Here is a 20,956-nt window from a genome sequence, read left to right as displayed (position 1 = left end):
ACAGTGAAACCAGGAAATGGAGAGAGATACAATACTGATACATTTATACGTGAAAATACAGGTGTTACAGAGAAAGATTACAGGAGAAAGAACAATGGATGAGACTGGATGCTGGGGATATAGAAGGATACATAGCGCGGCATGAGATACTCGGCTGAAGAGGTGAGTTAGAGAGAGAGAGAGAGAGAGAGAGAGAGAGAGAGAGAGAGAGAGAGAGAGAGAGAGAGAGAGAGAGAGAGAGAGAGAGAGAGAGAGAATGTGTGTGTGTATGTGTCAAAACAGCTCAAAAGTTTTATTCGTTTTAACCAGAGTGAGTGAAAGGGTTGATGGTCAGCCAAGGATTTGACCTGCTGTATTGGAGGACATTAAGGCAAAGGTCAAGATCCCAGGAAAAAGTCTATGTATTTAGGCCTTAGAGCTGGTGATGGGCGCGGGTATTGCACTTCATGAATTCTGTTTGTTGATGATGTTGCTAGTGGTGGTGGTGGTGGTGGTGGTGGTGGTGTGTGTGTGTGTGTGTGTGTGTGTGTGTGTGTGTGTGTGTGTGTGTGTGTGTGTGTGTGTGTGTGTGTTTTGTTATTGTTATTATCAACACGAGTTTGAGATGTTGATGATGATGATGATGATGATGATGATGATAAGGACAGTTCTTTTACGTTCTCTTACGTTTATGTTATTGTTATTTTGTTATGTGTACGGTCATTGTTATTGTTATTGTGTGCATAATCAGCAACCACAGTCTTATCAACGCATTACATAGCCATCAATCAGTCTCGTCTGTTTGTGTGGTGTGTACGCGGTTAGGCATTCCCCTGCCGGCCATATCACGGTCATATAGCCGCAAATATAGATACAGATTCGTGTTTATAGGAATATTGGTGCCACGGAGTCCCTGGTACCTTTAAAGTCACGTGAACACACCCTTATCTCGTGTAGTAACAGGTCTGCCCCGCTCGCTTCTGTTTATCTGTCTTTATCGTCCTGGGTTGAGTTCAAATGACAGGTGGTGTAGTCTGTGTCCCCTTCATATGACGGAACTGGCCCACTTCCTCGTTCTTGCTTGACATTTGGTTAGTCTTAGTTAGTTATGGGGTAGGACTGAGTCTCCTTGGTTGCTACTGTATATTGTGTTTAGCTTGACCACTCTCATCTTACTCCTCGTCTTTCCATCCCTGCTGCAAGGTTTAATCAGTGTTCTCAGTTCTTTATGTACCGGGTCTTGTTGTTTTGGTTGCATCATTGTTGTTGTTCTTCACCTCGGTCTGCCTGGCCAAGCGGACCCGTCAATCACAGGTAAGCAGTTGGTTCTGTGGGGCCGTCCTACAGGTACAGTACAGTACATACGCCGTGTAGGGATCCGGTGCCCCTTTGTGCTCAGATCAGGGCAAGGTGCAGGGAAATATGATGGGATTTGGCTCCTTGGTGGATGCTGCAGCTGCTCCACCCAGGTTACGCATTGCCACCACGTGTAGGCTCCTCGTCAACACCAGTTTATCAAGTGAGTGGATGGTGGATGCCTGTACCGACCACACACACACACAAACATCACCTTATCAATCCATTGTTTATGAAGGGGGATGAGTAGGGGGGTATGCAAGGGGGGTATAGGGGTGGTGGAGTTAGTGTGGTGTAGTGGCAGTAGTGTAGGTATGGTGTTGGGTGTGGGAGGGTGTGCTGTAGTGCATACCGTGTCTCTATCTCTCAGCGTCTCTCCTACACGAGATGGTTTTGCTTCTACAGAGACAAAATGCAATCAGGAGGCGTATGGAAGAGGTAGGTATGGACGCACACAATTCGCACTTTCATCCAGTTTACACACTTTCTGAGACACTCTGTTCCTATACCCTCTTCACTCTAACTTGGCCTAAAATTGCCATCCTCCCTTCGTCTGTGCTCACTTATATCAATACATTTGCTCTGGAATATGATGCTAGTCACGAAGAAGTGCTGTGGGAGTGATGTGGCGCTGCACTGTTGTTTTTTTTCTAGCTTCAGGGGGACGAAAAATCTATACCAAGTCAGAGTGAAAAGATTATAGATGTATTATTATTATTATTATTATTATTATTATTGTTATTACTACTACTGCTACTGCTACTGCTACTACTACTACTACTGCTACTACTACTACTACTGCTACTACTACTGTTATTATTATTATTATTATTATTGCTAGTGGTATTGCGTTGTGTGATAGTGGTGGGTGTGTTCTGTTGCGTTATATGTATTGCACTAACCCTATCTCTTGCACCAACTCTCTCTCTCTCTCTCTCTCTCTCTCTCTCTCTCTCTCTCTCTCTCTCATTATTTAACCACTTCCGTGCGAGTACTCTCTTGATTTCTTTATTACATAATAGTTGACGTACGACGTGGAACTTTTTCAGGCTAGAGAGAGAGAGAGAGAGAGAGAGAGAGAGAGAGAGAGAGAGAGAGAGAGAGAGAGAGAGAGAGAGAGAGAGAGAGAGAGACAGACGGAGGGACGGAAAGGGTGCAACAGCACCGGAAATATGAGTTAACTTTACTAAGGGAGAGAGAGAGAGGCAGAGAGAGAGAGAGAGAATATGCAAAAGAGGAAATCTGTAACTGAATGAGGAATTTAGATGAGAGAGAGAGAGAGAGAGAGAGAGAGAGAGAGAGAGAGAGAGAGAGAGAGAGAGAGAGAGAGAGAGAGAGAGAGTTAACCCTTCTTTTATAGCCTTCAATTGGTTTTAATAAGAGGAAGGAAGATCTCTCCTCCCCCTCCCCCCCCTCTCTCTCTCTCTCTCTCTCTCTCACTCACTCAGTCACTTACTCACTCTCTCTCGGCTATATTTGTCTGTGTGTCTTCACCATCATCATCATCATCATCATCATCATCATCATCATCCAGTTTCGTTATTCATTCCCTTATTCATTAGTATTTGTGTGTGTGTGTGTGTGTGTGTGTGTGTGTGTGTGTGTAAGGGCGGGACCAGAGGGTAATATGAGATATGGGGAGGGATGAGATGCCTGGTACACACTTACACCATACACACACACACACACACACACACACACACACACACACACACACGAGAGAGACACAGAGCAGGATAGGTAGAGATAGACACATAGATAGATAGATAGATAGCTAGATAGACAGAGGGGAGACGACACAGAACGACTACGTTGCTTGTAATATTCTGTGTATGTATGTAAATGTATGTATGTATGTATGCTTTGTGTGTATGTGGGTGTGTACACGTAGTTGCAGTGAAGAGATGAATTTAATAGTCATTGTTTTTCATAATGTGTGTGTGTGTGTGTGTGTGTGTGTGTGTGTGTGTGTGTGTGTGAGAGAGAGAGAGAGAGAGAGAGAGAGAGGGGTAGTGGTGTAGTCAAGTATAGTAATAAGTCATTCGTTTTAAAGTGTCATCATAACTACTAAGAAAGAGGGATGGGTAAAAAACTGAATTTCTTACTCATATCCTGCCTCTATATAGCACTTCTTCGTGACTAGTATTCTTTCACATCAACCTGACTTAGATTTTCGTCCTTTTGCACATCCTTGCCATAGCACTTCTTCGTGACTATCGGCCTTTGCCTCTGTAGTGGGCATGGGAGCCTTCATGCGGTGTCACTGATTTTATATACTCTCCCATAGCACTTCTTCGTGACTAGAGTTCTTTCACCTTAGTCTGACCTACTCTTTCGTCCTTTTGCACATCCCTTCCATAGCACTTCTTCGTGACTATCGTTCTTTCTCATTAACCTGACCTAAATTTTCGTCCTTCTGCAGTTTATTTCACGTAGCTCAATGGCAGTGTTATGGCCACGGTCTTTTCATAGCACTTCTTCGTGACTAGCATCATTGTAACTTATTTCACGTGTCTCAGAAAAGGACATTTCTTCTCCACATCCCTTCCATAGCACTTCTTCGTGACTATGGCTCTTTTCCTTAGCTTGGCCCAGATTTTCGCCCTTTTGCAGCTCATTTCACGTAGCTCATTGGCAGAAAGAGAATGCTACGGCTCTACGTCCTCACCATAGCACTTCTTCGTGACTAGCATCATATTTACTACTACTGATTTATTACTGCTATATTCTACATTCTTACCATAGCACTTCTTCGTGACTAGCATCATATTTACTACTACTGTTTTTAGTACTACTATATTCTACATCCTCATCATAGCACTTCTTCGTGACTAGCATCATATTTACTACTACTACTACTACTACTACTATATCTAACCCCTCCATTTCAAAAGGTCTGAGCTCTGCATCCATTCCATAGCACTTCTTCGTGACTAGCATCATATTCTTGTGTCAGTCTCAATACTCAAGATGAAGATGGCATTTTTAGACCAGGTTCTCTCTCTCTCTCTCTCTCTCTCTCTCTCTCTCTCTCCCTCTCCCTCTCTCTCTCTCTCTCTCTCTCTCTCTCTCTCTCTCTCTCTCTCTCATCTCCCCTTCTTCCCCTCAGTGCTCTAGGCAGTACCATCCTCCCCTCTTCAGTCACCCCTGAGCCTGTGGAGGGAGAGGTTGTGTGCATTTCCGCTCCCACTCTCTCACTTTCTGTCTCTTTCTCTCTCACTTTCACACATTCTGAGCCGCACGAGGGTATATCTAGTGAAGTGTGCCTTGTGAAATTTAAAGTCAGGATTAAAGAAAGAAAGAAAGCTCTCAGACAGTGAATTGAGAGAAACTATAATTCTCTGACTTTCTGTGTCACTCTCTCACTTTCACACTTCCAAAAAATCATCCTGGTGAAGCGTACATAGTGAAAGATAGTGTGAACTTACAAAACGCACACATACGCACACACACACACTTAAATACACGTACACACGCTCCCAGAAACTATTGCAGAAGACACACGTACACACACTCTCCCCCAGAAAGTATTTTAACACACACACACACACACACACACACACACACACACACACACACACACACACACACACACACACACACACACACACACACTGCAATGGCTTTTTGACTCTCCCAACCCCCCTTTTCTTCCGGATACGCCCCAAATGGTACATATATCTGGATGGAAATTTGGCGCCGTCAATTATAAAGTGAGTTTGTATGTGTTTGTATGTGTTTGTATACTGTTTATTGGGCCCCCATGTATGTAAATGTGTGTGTGTGTGTGTGTGTGTGTGTGTGTGTGTGTGTGTGTGTGTGTGTGTGTGTGTGTGTGTGTTAAAATACTTTCTGGGAGAGTGTGTGTGGACGTGTGTGTGTTCTGCAGTACTTTTGGGGAGCGTGTGTGTATGTTTTTAAGTGTGTGTGTGTGTGTGTGTGTGTGAAAGGAAGAGTGAGTGGGGGTGAGGGGAGGAGTGGAAATGTGGAGTGGTGAGGGGAGTGGGTAAATGGGGGTGGGGAGAGGGATGGAGTGGTGAGGTATATGAGAGAGGGGGGTGCAAGTTGGAGAAAGGGCAGCCAAATGACAGTGGACAGGGTGACGTGGAGGCGATTTGTTTGTGGCCTACCCCCATATGGGATTAAGGCATCACATTATAGATAGGTAGGTAGGTAGACAGATAGATAGATAGACAGACAGACATTCTTTCTGTGATATCACGTCTATACTCTTTCCACCTTAACTTGGCCCAGATTTTCGTCCTTTTGCAGCTTATTTCACGTGGCTCAGTGGCAGAGGAATGTGCTGCGGCTCTACTCCTTTTCCATAGCACTTCTTCGTGACTAGCATCATAGTCTGGTGTTAATCTGGTGTTGTCTCTCAGTAGTCAGGATACGGAGATGGCAGTTTCAGGCCAAATTAATGTAGTATTGTAGTAGTAGTAGTATAGAAGTAGTTGTAGTATAATAGTAGTAATAGTAGTAGTAGTAGGGAGGAGGAGAAGGACGAGAACGAGGAAGTAGTAGTGGAGGAGGAAAGGTAGTAGTAGTAGTAGTAGTAGTAAGAGCAGCAGCAGCAGTAGTAGTAGTAGTAGTAGTAGTAGTAGTAGAAAGAGTAGTAGCAGTAGTAGTAGAAAGAATAGTAGTAGTGGTAGTAGTAGTAGTAGTAGTAGTAGTGGTGGTGGTGGTGGTGGAGTTCAGTGAGAGAGGTGATATGTTTAGCACGACCCTGGGTGTAAACAGCAGGCCTGTGTGTGTGTGTGTGTGTGTGTGTGTGTGTGTGTGTGTGTGTGTGTGTGTGTGTGTGTGAGCGGTGGGGGGTAGTGTATGTGTGGACGATTTTGTTTGTGTGTGCAACTTTTCTTCCTGTGTGTGTGTGTGTGTGTGTGTGTGTGTGTGTGTGTGTGTGTGTTCTCCCCCACGTGGACTGGCTTGGGTAAACACATCACCTCTTTAGTGCCAGAGAGAGAAAGAGAGAGAGAGAGAGAGAGAGAGAGAGAGAGAGAGAGAGAGAGAAGAGAGAAGAGAGCTAGATCAGGCTGGGTTAAGTTAGGGTAGGTAATGATGAAGCAGGTATGGGAATTCACTATGGTAGGTCAGTATTAGCGCCGAAGTGGTGACGTGTGAAGGTGTATGACATTTAAAGACCTCAGGGAACGGGCTACTAAGTCTATGTCCAGAAACACACACACAAACAGTGAAAATTTTAATATATTTGTTTTTCTCAGGTTCAGATAACTTCAAAATTTTCGTCAGTCACATTCCTATCAGCTTGGGAGGAAAAAAACAGGAAAACTGGTGTGTATCCTGGAAGAAAAATAAGTGTAGAATCGCACGTGATGTTGATGATGCGTTTGACTGGCACCAGAACACGTAGCGTAGGTTTGGTGGCGATTTATTTGGTTAACACACCGTATCGTGTAAGGTACGCTGTTGTTTTGGTTGATGTTGTAGCGTCACCTTAGTCTGTCCTTCCCACGGCGAGGTGCAGGGAAATATGAGCAGGTTTGGCCCCCTGGTGGACGCCGCAGCTGCTTCCCTCGACCAACACAGTGCCATCGCGTGTAGGCTCCCCATTGTTCTGTACAAGCTTCACGTTTAAGTAACTTTGCTATCACACGCAGTACTGTAGGAAACAATTGATGGAAAGTAGACGTTAGATAAATTGGTAGTCAACATAGGCAGTGCTGTAGTAGACGGTAGATACACAAATGGACGATAGATGCACAAGTAGACGATAGATAAATTAGTAGGCAACATAGGCAGTGCTGTAGTAGAGGTAGATGAGTAGTTTTGGTCCCAGACGAGTTTATACAGCCGTAGACACGTTTGGTAAAGGCTAGTGAGTAGGTTGGTAGATTGTGACGTAGTGAGGATGTGACGAAAGCACTGTGGTGGTGTGGTGGTGGTGGTAGTGTGGTGGTGGTGGTGGTGGTGGTGGTGGTGTGGTGGTGGTGATGCACTGACTCATGTCCTTTTATGCTGACGTGAGGCTGGGTATGCTGTCTCTCTCTCTCTCTCTCCCTTTACCACGCCCAGCACATTACGAGGTGGCGTGAGTTTGTGTGATTGAGTGAGTCATGAGGAGGGTGCCACTCAGGGTATCTATCTATCTATCTATCTGTCCGTCTATCTATCCATCCATCTATTTATCTATCTGTCTATCTATCTCAGTTAATTTTATTCAGTTTAAAAACCACCTCAGTGAATGTTGTTGTTGTTCGTTATTGTTTTTGTTGCCAGTGGAGAGAGAGAGAGAGAGAGAGAGAGAGAGAGAGAGAGAGAGAGAGAGAGAGAGAGAGAGAGAGAGAGAGAGAGAGAATTTCCCCTCCCCTATAAACGTAACCTTTTCACCTATTCTACAACCCCCCCCTCCATTCCCCTCGTTCTTCGTTGTTTAGAGGGTAAATTATTGAAGGCTGAGTCATAGGAGGTGGAAGGGTAGTGGTTAGCGTATGTGTCGCGAAACTGGGAGGACTAGAGAGCGAATTTTCCCTCTCTCTCTCTCTCTCTCTCTCTCTCTCACACACACACACACACACACACACACACACACACACACACACACACAAACACCTTCTTCTTCGTCTTTGTTGCCTAGAGGGTGGATTGGTGTAGTGGTTAGAATCTGTGCCTGACAAGTACAAGGACGGTGGTTCGATTAGCATGGACGATGTGTGGAGGGATCTGTGTGTGTGTGTGTGTGTGTGTGTGTGTGTGTGTGTGTGTGTGTGTGTGTGTGTGTGTGTGTGAATGATTCAATATTGACGTCACGAAGGATGAGATTATGGCACCATCCTTTTTGCTTTCCCACGCTACTTGAGAGAGAGAGAGAGAGAGAGAGAAGGAGTTCCCTACCTTGACATCTTGACCTCAGATGGAGTGAAACAGGGAGGTAGATAGATAGATAGATAGATAGGTAGGTAGGTAGGTAGGTAAGTAGATAGATAGATAGATAGATAGATAGGGGAGGAAGGAGGGAGGGGTGTAGGTAGGTAGGTAAGTAGATAGCTATAGAGAGGTTGATAGGAAAATAAATAGTAGGTTGGTAGGTAGACAGGTAAGTAGGGAACAAAGTAGGTAGGTAAGTAGGTAGGGAGGGAGGGAGGGAGGGAAAAAGGTAGGTAGGTAAGTAGGTAGGTAGCTAGGATAGAGGCTGCCTACCTTGCATATTCCTGTACCGTTACACACACACACACACACACACACACACACACACACACACACACACACACACACACACACACACACACACACACACACACACACACACACACACACACAGGAAGCTGCAGCAATTAAGCTTATAGGAAGGAAGCTGTGTTGATAATGTTAGAAAGTTGATTCTCTCTCTCTCTCTCTCTCTCACACACACACACACACACACACACACACACACACACACACACACACACACACACACACACACACACACACACACACACACACAGAGGAAGCTGCAGCAATTAAGCTTATAGGAAGGAAGCTGTGTTGATAATGTTAGAAAGTTGATTCTCTCTCTCTCTCTCTCTCTCTCACACACACACACACACACACACACACACACACACACACACACACACACACACACACACACACACACACACACTTCTTTCTGTTCCTTATTGTTTCTTCTTTTTTGTGCGATTTTTTCATTAAATATTTTGCCTAAGATGGTGGCAATGATGATGATGATGATAATGATGATGATGATGATGATGATGATGGTGATGATGATGATGATGATGAGGGAATGTAGATCGTCCCATTGTTTGCTAGTTTCAGTAATGACAGTCACCCATCTTTCCCCATTTTATATTCCCATTTATATTGCCTGAATAAGGATGTAGTGTGGTAATGACGTGTAATTTATTTTTATCGTTTATATTTCAGGCGCCGACGTGGCGGTTATGGGGCGAGGAAAAGAGCGAGGGTGCCATCTATACTGTATATTTGAAAAAAGTCCGATACCACCACCCATCACGATCCATTACACAGGTACGATACGGCAACATTGTTTTGAATCAGATTAGGCAAAGATCCTTAATGGTACGTCCACACCAGACACATGCTGGTGTGGGTGGGTGTTGTGTATTGCTGTAACTGGTGGAAGTTCTCACCCACACCCAACCACACCTGCCCACACCAGTAGGTTTTTGGTATGGATTAGACCTAATCCCTTTCAGCTCAGATGATGGCCAGGTGTAGTCTGATTGGAGGGTAACTTTGACACTAGTTCATTCATTTTGATTTGGCTGAGATTCAAATCCTTTTGCTGCTAATGTCCTGTAGCTCAGTGGCTGAATAGGACATTGCTTAGGCTCCACATCCTTTTCAGCGCTCTTCTTTGTGACTGTCATCATATTTTAGTGAGATGGAGGGATGGCAGTTTTAGGCCAAGTTAAAGTCAAAGGAGTATAGTTATGAAGAAGTGCCATAACTGTCCCTTAGCTAACAAGAATACACTGGTCTTTGAATCCTCCACTTATGGTTCTGTTGACATAATTCCACTGCCTCATCTGGTATCATTCTTCATCACTTAACAGCTGTTGGAGATCATTTACCCTTTCCTTTCCTTCCCTTCCCTTGCCTACCCATCCCTACCCTACCCTTCCCTTCCTCTCTTCTCCTTTCCCCTCCTCTCCTCTCTTCTATTCATAACTTGTACCCCATTTTCTTATCTTCTCCCTCCCAACTGGATTCTCTCTCTCCCCTTCAATCTTTTCCTCCTTCCTCTTTCCACTCTCTCCCTCCATTCTTCCTCCCTCCTACCTCTGTCTCTCTCTTCCCATACTTTCCCTTCTTTCCTCTCTCTTCCTTCACATTCCCTGCTTTCCAGTCATCGTAGTAGTACCCATGTTTTGGTGGAAACATGGGATGATGATGATGATGATGATGATGATGATGATGATGATGACACCTTACTGTACTTACACCTTGAATGGGAGATGGTTCAAGTTCATTTCCTAAAAATTGGAATATTACTGATGATGATAATAGTGATAAGGATAATGATGCTTTACTTCCAGGAATGCGACGATGACGAAATCTCTCACCTGGAGTGGGAGACGGTGCGAGTGCGTTTCCTGAAGGCCGGGACGCTAGAAAAGCTGGTTGAATCCCTGGCCTCGGATGCGGGAGAACTGGAGTCCACCTTTGTCAATGTCTTCCTGGCCACGTACCGCACCTTCGCCTCCACCTCACAAGTTCTCAACCTCGTACTTGACCGATACTTGTCCCTTGAGTCAGGCCAGGCTAATGTTCCACAGAATCTCACGGATGACCATAAAAAGTAAGTTATTTCCTTGAGAGAGCAGTAGTAATAGTAGTAGTAGTAGTGGTGGCTGCAAAATCTTGTTGATGAGTACAAAGTAGTTTTTTTTTATCTTTGACTCTGGATGTATCTGACTGAGGATGAGACAGAGGGATGTAGTGAAGAGAGTTAAATTTAAGTGAGGGAGGTGCAAGTTGGAGAGAGGGCAGCCTGATAGGGGAGAGGGTGACTAAGGATGGGATGGAGGGATAGAATGGAGAGGCATGTGAGAGAGGGCAGCTTAATAGAGGAGGAGGAGACTGAGAATGAGATGGAGGGATGTGGTGGAGAGGAAACCCCATAGTTTAGGGCAGTACAGGTGGTAATGATGATGATGTTATGTTACTGCCTCATCTTTAGTAAGAAATAAAGGTCAGATTGATGATGATGATGATGATGATGATGATGATGATGATGACGACATTGATGGAATATTTCTGTTGCATTCAGGGCACTGCGACTTACACTACAAGTATGGCTGGACGCGTACCCCGAGGATTTCCGCGACCCACCCGACTTCCCTGGGCTACAGAAGCTTTGGGAGTTCACCGGTGCACATCTGTCAGACTCAGACCTGCACATCAAGGTCGGCTACAAGCTGGACAAGATGAAGCGCGAAGAACGGACCAAAGGTTAGAAGCACATATTATCCATTGTACAGCACATGGTGTCCTGAGAGATTTTTGAGAAACTATCAGAGGCATTTTTGGGACCAGTTTTGAGTCTATTTCTTTGCCATTACAGAACAATTACTGATGACCTCAAGGATGAAAATGGTCCCCCTTATATCAAACCTCTCACTACTTGACACCATCCTCATTTATATACCTCTCAGTACCTTCCTTCCGTCTCATCCTCAGTTTTCCCCTCTCCATCACCTCCTTCATCTCATTCACATATATGGTGTCAGTGTTATGTACTGGAGTGAAGTGTAATGTAATGTAACTTTTTTTTTTTTCCATTTTCAGGTTCACAGATGTTAGAACAAATGTTGTCATGTGAGGAGATGCGTGTGCACTGCTCGTCTCCGCTGACCAATGGATCCCCAGCTGGCACGACCCTAAACCAACCCTATGAGTTCCTGGATATACCTGACACCACCTTCGCACAGCAGCTGACACGCATGGACACTGTGAGTTGAGAGAGAGAGAGAGAGAGAGAGAGAGAGAGCACATGAAATACAAAAGAGTGATGATGATGATGATGATGATGATGTTGATGGTGATGTGGTTTCAGGTACTGTTCAAGGGAGAGAGAGAGAGAGAGAGAGAGAGAGAGCACATGAAATACAGAAGTGAGCGACAAAGATGATGATGATGATATTGATGTTGATGATGTTGATATTGATGTGGTTTCAGGTGCTCTTCAAGGGTGTCATGGCGCATCAGTGTTTGGGGTCAGTTTGGTCCCGGCGTGACCGTGGGAGAAGCGATGCGGCTGCGACCGTGACTGCGACCATCGACCAGTTCAACGCGGTCAGCTTCCGAGTCCAAAGTACGATCTTAGTGGACACGGAGCTCAAGCCATCCCAGCGCGCAAGACTCATTGTGAAGTGGATTGATATTGCACAGGTAACTACACTCTGCACATTTTATCTCACTTTAACTCACTTTATCTCACTTTAACTTACTTTATCTCTCTTTAACTTGCTTGAACTTACTTTAACTCACTTTATCTCACTTTAACTTACTTTATCTCTCTTTAACCTGCTTGAACTTACTTTATCTCACTTTATCTCACTTTATCTCACTTTAACTCACTTTAACTCACTTTATTTCACTTTAACTCACTTTAACTTACCATAGAATTCAGTAACCTTTATGTATGATGTAGGAATGAGTCTTCTTGGTTACTAGTCAAATCATTCCTCCAGTCTGACCACATTTGCTCATCACCCAAGCCAGAAGAGGGTTAGAAATCTGTCTTATTATAGGAGGAACACTAGGAGAGAGAGAGAGAAGTGGTATTTGAGTGGGGGAGGGGGGAGAGGAGGAGACTGAGGAAGATGTGGAGGGAAGATATGGAGATGTAAATAGACACAGTGGACAGAGTGATGAAAAGCTGCCAAATGAACCAACTCAAGTGATATGGCTTTAAACGAGAGATAACTGTAATTTTCTCTCTTTCTCACAGGAGCTTCGAATGCACAAGAATTTCTCATCCCTAAAAGCCATCATCTCAGGCCTTCAGTCCAACCCTATTTATCGGCTGAAGAAGACCTGGGGAGCTGTGATTAAAGACAAGGTGAGAGAGAGAGAGAGAGAGAGAGAGAGGTTGATGATGATGATGATGGTGTTGATATCACTGTTGATGATGATTAAGGTGAAGTCTAGATGATGATGATGATGATGATGATGATGATGATGATGTACCCCCAGGCTGAGCTGTATGAGGAACTAGCGAGGATCTTCAGTGAGGAAAACAACCAACTGAATCAGCGAGAGTTGCTGATGAAGGAGGGAACAGCCAAACACGCCCAGACCGCTCATGCCAGCGATAGACATTTGCCAAAAGCCCTGGAGAAGCTGGCAATCAATCCTTTGGTACGTACACACTCACATACACACGCAAGAAAAGTATACACAGATACAGACACTTGTACATATATTGATGAAAACACACACACACACACACACATACACACATGCACGCTTCATATACCAGCAATTGACATTACCAAACACACTGGAGAAGTTGGCTGCCAGTCCTGTGGTAAGTACACACACACACACACACACACACACACACATATATACAGGGAAGAAATGTATGCATACACCCACACACACATACATATACAGGGAAGAAATGTATGCATACACCCACACACACATACATATACACACAAAAGAAAAGTATGCACACACACACACACACACATACACACAGAAGAAAAGTATGCACACACACACATACACATGTACACACTTTGAAGAAAAGATGCACACACTGCACATGCCTATCTGTAGCTAGACACTTGAATCCAGGAGCATTGTCTACAAATAAATTGATCTATGTCACCCTGTCTTTTGCCATTAGACTGCCCTGCCTCCAACTCATACCACCCTCACTGGCATCCTTCCCCACCCCATCCTTCCAGTAGTGTCAAATAACTCTACCAACCATCCTTGTCTTACTCCTTCAGGGTCGGAGTTATGGCACCATCCCCTACCTGGGCACATTCCTCACTGACCTCACCATGATTGACACGGCCATACCTGACACTGTGGCCGATGGACTCATCAACTTTGACAAGAAACGGAAAGAATTTGAAGTGTTAGCTCAGGTGAGAATATTCTTATCAGTTATTCTCAAAGCATTTATTCTTTCTTTTCCTTTGTGTCTGGATCCTGTGCTCTTTGTGCTCTAAGTTGGCCTAATTGCCATGTATTATTAACCCTCCTCACCCCACACCCAATCCTACCCCACCCCACCCCACCCCACCTTAACCATTCCATCCCTTTGCAGATTCGGTTGCTACAGGGTGCGGCAAATGCTTACCAACTCGAACGTGATGAGAGATTTGAGCGCTGGTGGGATTCAGTGTTAGTGCTGGACGACAAGGAGGCGTGGCGGCTCTCATGTCAGATTGAGCCGCAGGGATCCTCAGCCCAGTCATCAACCCGGGAAGGACGCATCAGGAAGAGAGCACAGTCAGTATATAACCTTTTCTGTTACAGTTGTTATGAAGTAATGCAGTACAGTATATCATATATTTTATTATATACTTGCTATTGTTTCTTCAGACCTAACGTTACAACTCATCGGAGCTTTTTCTCATCATTTTTATCATGATAATCATTACCATCATCCATACCCCTTTCCCCACCTAAGGATGGGAAAAGGTGGGATCCAGAGAGCAACAAAAATCTTGACAGAAGAAGAAACTAACCAGTAGTTTGCCCACTGAAATGGGCCACACACTCATTCGCTCACCATTCAAGCCCCCAGAATTGTGACTTCACCTCACAGGCATAAACATTCACATTTAGGCAGTTCATACCACCTGTCAAATAGAATTAGTCCAGGTCAGCTTGAATCATATGCAATGTACCAGAATCTAACCTAACCTAATTTGGTCTGACCTAATCTATTGTATTTTTTTTTAATTCACAGAATTGGTCATCGCAAAAACGACAGCATTGCCAGTACATCGAGTGGGTCATCTAGTAGTCAGTTCCTCTTTGATAGTGAGAGTCTAAGTCCACTGAGCCACAATGACTCTTGTTCCCTGGAGAGAAAGGTTGGTGTTACTGTTCTCTTATGTGATGGGTTATGATGTTTTGTCCTCAGACACCCTTGAATATAAACCCAGTGAACTGCAGGCTGAAATTGCCCTCCTGCAGTCCTTTGTCCTTCTTTTGGGGGACAGGGAGAGAGTTGAGGGATGTTTGTATTACCAGGCACCAGAGCAGCAGAGCCTTGTTGGTGCCACCACATGAAGGCATCCCTCCCCAACTCCTCTGATGTGTGCTGGCTGAATGCCTCCTTAAGTGAAGGGAATGGAGAATGAGAGACTGGTAGGGTGTGCGTGAGTGATATGGAGAGGGGAATAGGGAGGGGGAGACTGAGGATGAGATAGGGAGTTGGGGTGGAGACTGGAGAGGTATATGAAGGAGGGTGGTGTTAGAGAGAGGGGAGCTAGGTGGTTGAGGACAGGGTAACATGAAGGTGAACTGTTTGTGGCCGTGCCTTCTGGGATTAAGGTGTCTGGCTTATGGTTTAATGTTGAGGGATAAAGAGCACAACACACCTTCATGTCTGACATCAGGACAACTACATTTTTGTCATCGATACTACAATGTTTTCCATATTGCATGAGTCAGACGGGGTCACCTAATGTTACTTCTCCATCATGCATTGTGTTGTGCCATCTTACTAGTAATACCTTTATATCTGGTCAGTGCAAACTACCTCGTTCCATGTTAATGAGTCAGTCAGTCAGCCAAATGATGCCATGGTATATGTTCTGTCTTCTATGGACTGTAAGCTAAACCAAGTGCCAAAACCAGTAAATTACATCACAGCAGTTATTGGAAACTGTTAGGAAAAAATGAATATGAGATGTGTAATAAGATATGTAACAATGTGAAAGTTTCAGCTTGGGATTTGATTCTGTGTACTTGTGGCTGCATGTTTTGTGTGCGAGAATAATGAGTGTGTGGCTAGTTACCAAGCATTTAGCATTCTTCACTCTCATGGCAGCACTTCCCAGTATTTCAGCAGCTTAATAATAAAACAGTGATAAAACAACCTTGATACAAATAACTCTAAATGCATCCATACCATAGCCATTTACTCTTTCAGATGTCCACTTCGTCTAGCAGTTCGTCGCTGCCCTCTCTTGATGTTTCCGTTCACTCTGGGGGTACGTCAGCTTCTGGCCGAACCCCAGAGCGATCCCTAGGTCCATCGCAACAACAGCATCAACATCAACAGCAGCAACAGAAGCTCTCTCATCAGTCAACAGCATCACCATACATAACCCCAGATTTCTATATTATCAGAGTGTCCATTGAAAGCAATGCACATGAGGTGGAAGGTTAGTAATAATAATAATGATAATGATGATAATGATAATAATAATGATGATGATGATGATAATGATGTTGGTGATATTGATTATAAGGATATATTTATGGCTGCATATAGAAATCATTTGCCATGCTAGCATCTGTAGGACAAAATTCGGCGCCGAGTTAAGGTGAAAGTGCCATAATATATTTGTATCTTTTCACTTGATGGGTCTACCTCATTGCACAGATGTATTTGTATGGTTTAGGGATAATGATGATGATAATGAAACTAATGACAACCCTTTCCATTTCAGGTGTAAACTTGTACAAAAGCATAATGTTGAGCAACTCTGAGCGAACAACATCGGTCATAAGAAAGGCAATGGAGAAGCATGGATTTGAAGGCAACCCCGAGGACTACACTTTAGCTCAATTCCTGCCTGATGGTGGTAAGTTTATTTGTATTTTTTTTTATTTATTTTATATATATTTTTTTTCCCTCCAGTTTGGTGGTGTAGTGGTTAGCATGCCCCAGTGAGATCACCAGCCTTGCACTGGTGTCTCTGCCCATAGATGATTCTCATTGATGGGTTGATTTTGAAAGGAAAATAATGAGAAATATAAGTAGTAGAATAGTAAGCACGTTTTTATCCTTGACTGTAGAGTTGAGATTTGGAAAATTTGAATGATTACATGATGTAGTGCTGCCGTTGGGTGACTACACTGAGGAACAAGTCAGATAGTTTCATGTAAACCAGCAAACATTTGGTATGTTGGGTGGTAACCATTTAACCAAGTGATGTCTGGTTGTTTAGTGGGTTAGGCACTCAGACTGGATTGAGCTGCAAAGGTTTCTATCTGAGAGATGGTTAGGGTTTGTTGCTTATATAATGCCACTCAGGGGAATGTGAGGGTGGTCACCCTCACTAAATGACAAGCCAGATGGTTTCATGTAGTCCAGGAAACCAGTTACTGTATTGGTTGGTTACTGTATAGCCCAGTGAATGTTGATGGCCTAGTAATATTAATATGACAATGATAATAATAATGATGATGATAATAATGATAATAATAATAATAATAATAATAATAACTACAATAATAATAATAATAATAATAACTACAATAATAATAATAATAATAATAATAATAATAATGAGAACAGTAATAACAATAGGAGCATCATTTCACCCACAGAAATGCTCCTGCCAGCCTCAGCCAACGTGTACTATGCCATCAATACTCAATATGATCTGAATTTTGTTCTACGGCGACGGAGGCACGGCGACGAAAACACAATCATACGCAAGAACCCGGGCAAGGACCACAAGGCACGAAAGAAGCTCCTGGTCACGTAGCATAGACCATACAGACCATACAGACCTGTCCCTTCAGATGGCAACTAAAATCTTTTTTCCGTCTCAAATGGCATAAAATTATCATCTCTCAGTCTGTTGGCATCTATCCTTTGTTCACTTTAGCTTGGCATAAAATTACAGTAAGCTTCCCAATATCCATACTTATCCATACTGGTAGAGACAAAGCCTATACAAATAAGTGGAATCTATGAATAATCCACCACACTGCACCCTTGTTTATATGATCAGTAAGAATTTAAAACATTTTTGTTTTGCAAATTCTGTTTACACATACAATTGCTGTGATGCCCAGCTTCACCTTATACAGTAATTTTTCTTGCTTATACAATTGCTACAAATATCACAGTTGTAAAAGGAGGACATACCATACTGACTCTCAAAAATCCCATATAAAACACAGTATTTCTTAGGATTACCTCAGCCCACAAAAACACAATAAATTAACACAAGACACAGGTAGTCTATGGGTGTTGAGTTTCGGCCTCGCTGTAATGGATATGTAACTAGAAATTAGCAAAGTAACAGAATATGTTTTGAAAAGTAGAGAACCATAAAAAACATGGGTTACAAAAAAATATAATGAAAAAACAAGCAGAGATGATACTTTGAAAAACCAAACTGATGATCTTTGAAAAACTGATGATACCGTAAAAAGAAAAGATGAAAGAAAAAGCAAAGTAAGTGATATTTTGAAAAACTTGAGTTAAACAAAGATATATGGAAAATGAAGTAAAATTTGAAAACTGAAAGAAAGTGATTTTAAAAGAAGAAATGGAGTGGAAAAAGAAAAAGGTGTACTGAAAAAATGAAAGTGCTGGGGCAGAAGGGATCCTGTATGATATATGTGTGTGTGTGTGTGTGTTCCCATGTGTCAGTGCTGTCAGGTGTACCCAGTTGTATGTGTATCGTTCATGGAAGGTATTTATGCGATATTGATATGAGTGGTATGCATGCTAGAATTTCTCTGTCTGTTTTCTGTTTTTAGCTGGCTACTTGTCTCTCTCTCCCTGTGTCATTCCATCTGTCTCTCTGTCCGTCTGTCTGTCAGTTTACTGGCCATTCTGCTTGCCTACCTATCTGTCTGTCTCTCTAACTTGAGTTTCCTTTGTCAGTCATTCACTCCATTCTCTCTCTCTTATCTGTGTAGCTATCTGTCTGATGGTCTATTTGTCTATCTACTTAAATATCTGTTAATGATAATACTCAAAGAAAAGTGCACTCATCTCTGTTATACACACACTTCACATAAACTAGAGATTTTATACTTGTAGTGAGTATGTATTAGTCAGCATTGGCCATTTTGGTGTCACCTGTGTATGTTGACCATTTTGTGTCCTGCAGATGTTGGCCATTTTGTGTCACCTGTGTATGTTGGCCATTTTGTGTCACCCACAGACATTGGCCATTTTGTCACTCACAGATCCATTGTCAACCCCTTTTGGCTGGGGACATAATTTATTTTTTATTCTTGCTACATCCAGGTGATTGTTACTCAGCTTCAGAGACACTCTTTGAAATGGAGGAGGTAGAGAGCAATTTTTTTCCAGAGTAGCTAATATTTTTGTGTCACATTTGAGTCGTGTATACCCATACAGTGTTATTTTTGTCCTTAAGTGCAGTGCAGTGATGTATGTATTGCTCTTTTCATTCTTGTTACTGCCTGACGGTGAATGCTGTATCTTTGTCGCAGCTGCACTGGAAATATCTTCACATGGTGGTGCTGATATAACCAGTCAGTTCGGCTACCCAGCTATGCAAATGTTCCTGTCCTTTCCCCAAAAGGAGGATGGTGGACTGCATGATAAGGGCAGCTTTAGCCTACAGTCCACTAAGTTTACATTTCATTTGAGACCTGGGGCCACTACTACTGTACTATCACCTATATTTTCCCATTACAAGGGCTTTTACAGGTTAGTGTTCAGGGCTAATCCTTTATAAAGCCATGCATTGCACCTCACTTTGAGTTTCCCATTTCCTTGCTGCACCTTGGAAGAAAATGGGAGTGTTGTTCTGTCTCTTTATGTTACAACTTGCTGACACACACACGCTACTTCATTTCAGATTGTACATCTATTCCCTTTTTGCGTACCCTAATTCCAGGGGATGCCTTTTATATTTTGTTCTTTCTGCATTTTTTTTTTCATCTTTGGGAAGAGGTGCTGATAAGGAGCCTACATGTGGTGGCACTGTGCACCCTGGGTGGAGTAACTGCAGCATGCACCGATTAGCCCAACCACCTCATGTTTCCCTGCACCTCGTTATGGGAAGGACCCTAGTCCAACCCTGGTGAGGTGCTGTGTACCACAAGGGGGTGTTGGATCCCTACATGGTGTGTGTACTGTAGGACGGCCCCACCCATGGCTGTATCTAACCTCTCCAGTTTGAAAAGTCTCCCTTGAGCAGAGTAATGTTGTCAGAATGTAAGAAGAATATAATAAAAAAGCCTGTTATTAGATTAAAGGGGCCTGGAGGTAGTAAGAATAAGTGACGGAGTATGTGCTTGAACTGAAAGGGTTAAATCATAATACATGTATTTCCTGTAAGCACCTGGTGGTCTATTGGGTCAGGTGCCCTCATGGCAGTGACAGCCGTGCATAGGTGTGATCCCCAGGAGGTGACTGGAGGTGGTTCAGTCCTGTAATGCCACCAAGGGATATAGGCTGGTCATCAACCCTATAATGTACTGGACTACCCTGGCCTAGCCTTGGCACCGTACACTTTAAAGGTGGTAAAATGAGACTAGCCTTTTTTTTTTTTCTAATGTTTTCTGTTTCTTCAGAGTACTGTACATGTTTATTTAGTTCAAAGATTTTAATTTTGAAATGTATATATTGTGTAGCTTTTTTGTAAAGTACTGTACATGTAAAAGAATTATTGTTACCTTTGTAAATAAAGTTTATCATTTATATTGTTGATTTTCATGTGGAGGTGTTTGGAGAGACTGACAGATGCTGAAATAGAACCTTGTGGTGTTGATGTGGATCTGGAGTTACCTGGAGAGACTGACAGATGAATGAGGAAGTGAAGGAGCATTGCAATGTTGATGTGGATGTGCTGGAAAGCATCAGGAAACCCCCTTGAGGTGGTCTGGCAGTGTGGAATGGATGTGGAGTGAGACACTGGCTAGAAAGGTTTATGTGAGTGAGGTGGAGGGGAGGAGGGGGAGACTGAGGATGAGATAGAGGGATGGGATGGCATGGAGGGAGAATGAGTGACTGACAATGAGAGGGTATTTAAATGAGGTGGAAAGGGGGGGGGGTGGAAGATTGAAGATGCTGTGGAGAGGTGTGTGAGGAAGCGGTAAGGAGTGAGTTGGAGAGAGGGCAGCCTATAAATGAGTGAGAGGGGTGTGAGTCAAAAAGAGGACTACCTGATTGCAGAAAACAAAGTGACATGGAGATGATTTGTGTGTG

The 20,956-nt window shown here is 43.3% G+C and overlaps 1 protein-coding gene across 4 annotated transcripts in view; it reads left to right on the top strand.

Moving 5' to 3' along the window:
- Rgl (Ral guanine nucleotide dissociation stimulator-like) overlaps positions 1-18,691 on the top strand; it is a 36,445-nt gene extending 17,754 nt beyond the window's left edge. Inside the window, exons 2-15 of one of the 4 annotated variants that reach the window (XM_080271909.1) lie at positions 71-162; positions 9,229-9,333; positions 10,365-10,627; positions 11,099-11,280; positions 11,617-11,780; positions 12,007-12,219; positions 12,782-12,892; positions 13,027-13,191; positions 13,794-13,934; positions 14,117-14,301; positions 14,765-14,891; positions 15,956-16,190; positions 16,479-16,613; positions 17,362-18,690. In XM_080271909.1, the coding sequence (XP_080128035.1) occupies positions 142-162; positions 9,229-9,333; positions 10,365-10,627; positions 11,099-11,280; positions 11,617-11,780; positions 12,007-12,219; positions 12,782-12,892; positions 13,027-13,191; positions 13,794-13,934; positions 14,117-14,301; positions 14,765-14,891; positions 15,956-16,190; positions 16,479-16,613; positions 17,362-17,522 (2,208 nt within the window). In that variant the 5' untranslated portion in view covers positions 71-141 and the 3' untranslated portion in view covers positions 17,523-18,690. Of the gene's footprint in view, positions 163-9,228; positions 9,334-10,364; positions 10,628-11,098; positions 11,281-11,616; positions 11,781-12,006; positions 12,220-12,781; positions 12,893-13,026; positions 13,192-13,793; positions 13,935-14,116; positions 14,302-14,764; positions 14,892-15,955; positions 16,191-16,478; positions 16,614-17,361 lie in introns of all 4 variants that reach the window. The other 3 variants (XM_080271908.1, XM_080271907.1, XM_080271910.1) reach the window with 3 other exon arrangements.
- The last annotated feature ends 2,265 nt before the right edge of the window (positions 18,692-20,956 follow it).

The sequence above is a fragment of the Coenobita brevimanus genome, chromosome 48, assembly GCF_032717465.1.
Source record: "Coenobita brevimanus isolate Jiangsu-jjx chromosome 48, ASM3271746v2, whole genome shotgun sequence".
Lineage (NCBI taxonomy): Eukaryota > Metazoa > Arthropoda > Malacostraca > Decapoda > Coenobitidae > Coenobita > Coenobita brevimanus.
The sequence above is the reverse complement of the archived record's forward strand: the minus strand, read 5'-3'. Positions and strand labels throughout refer to the sequence as shown.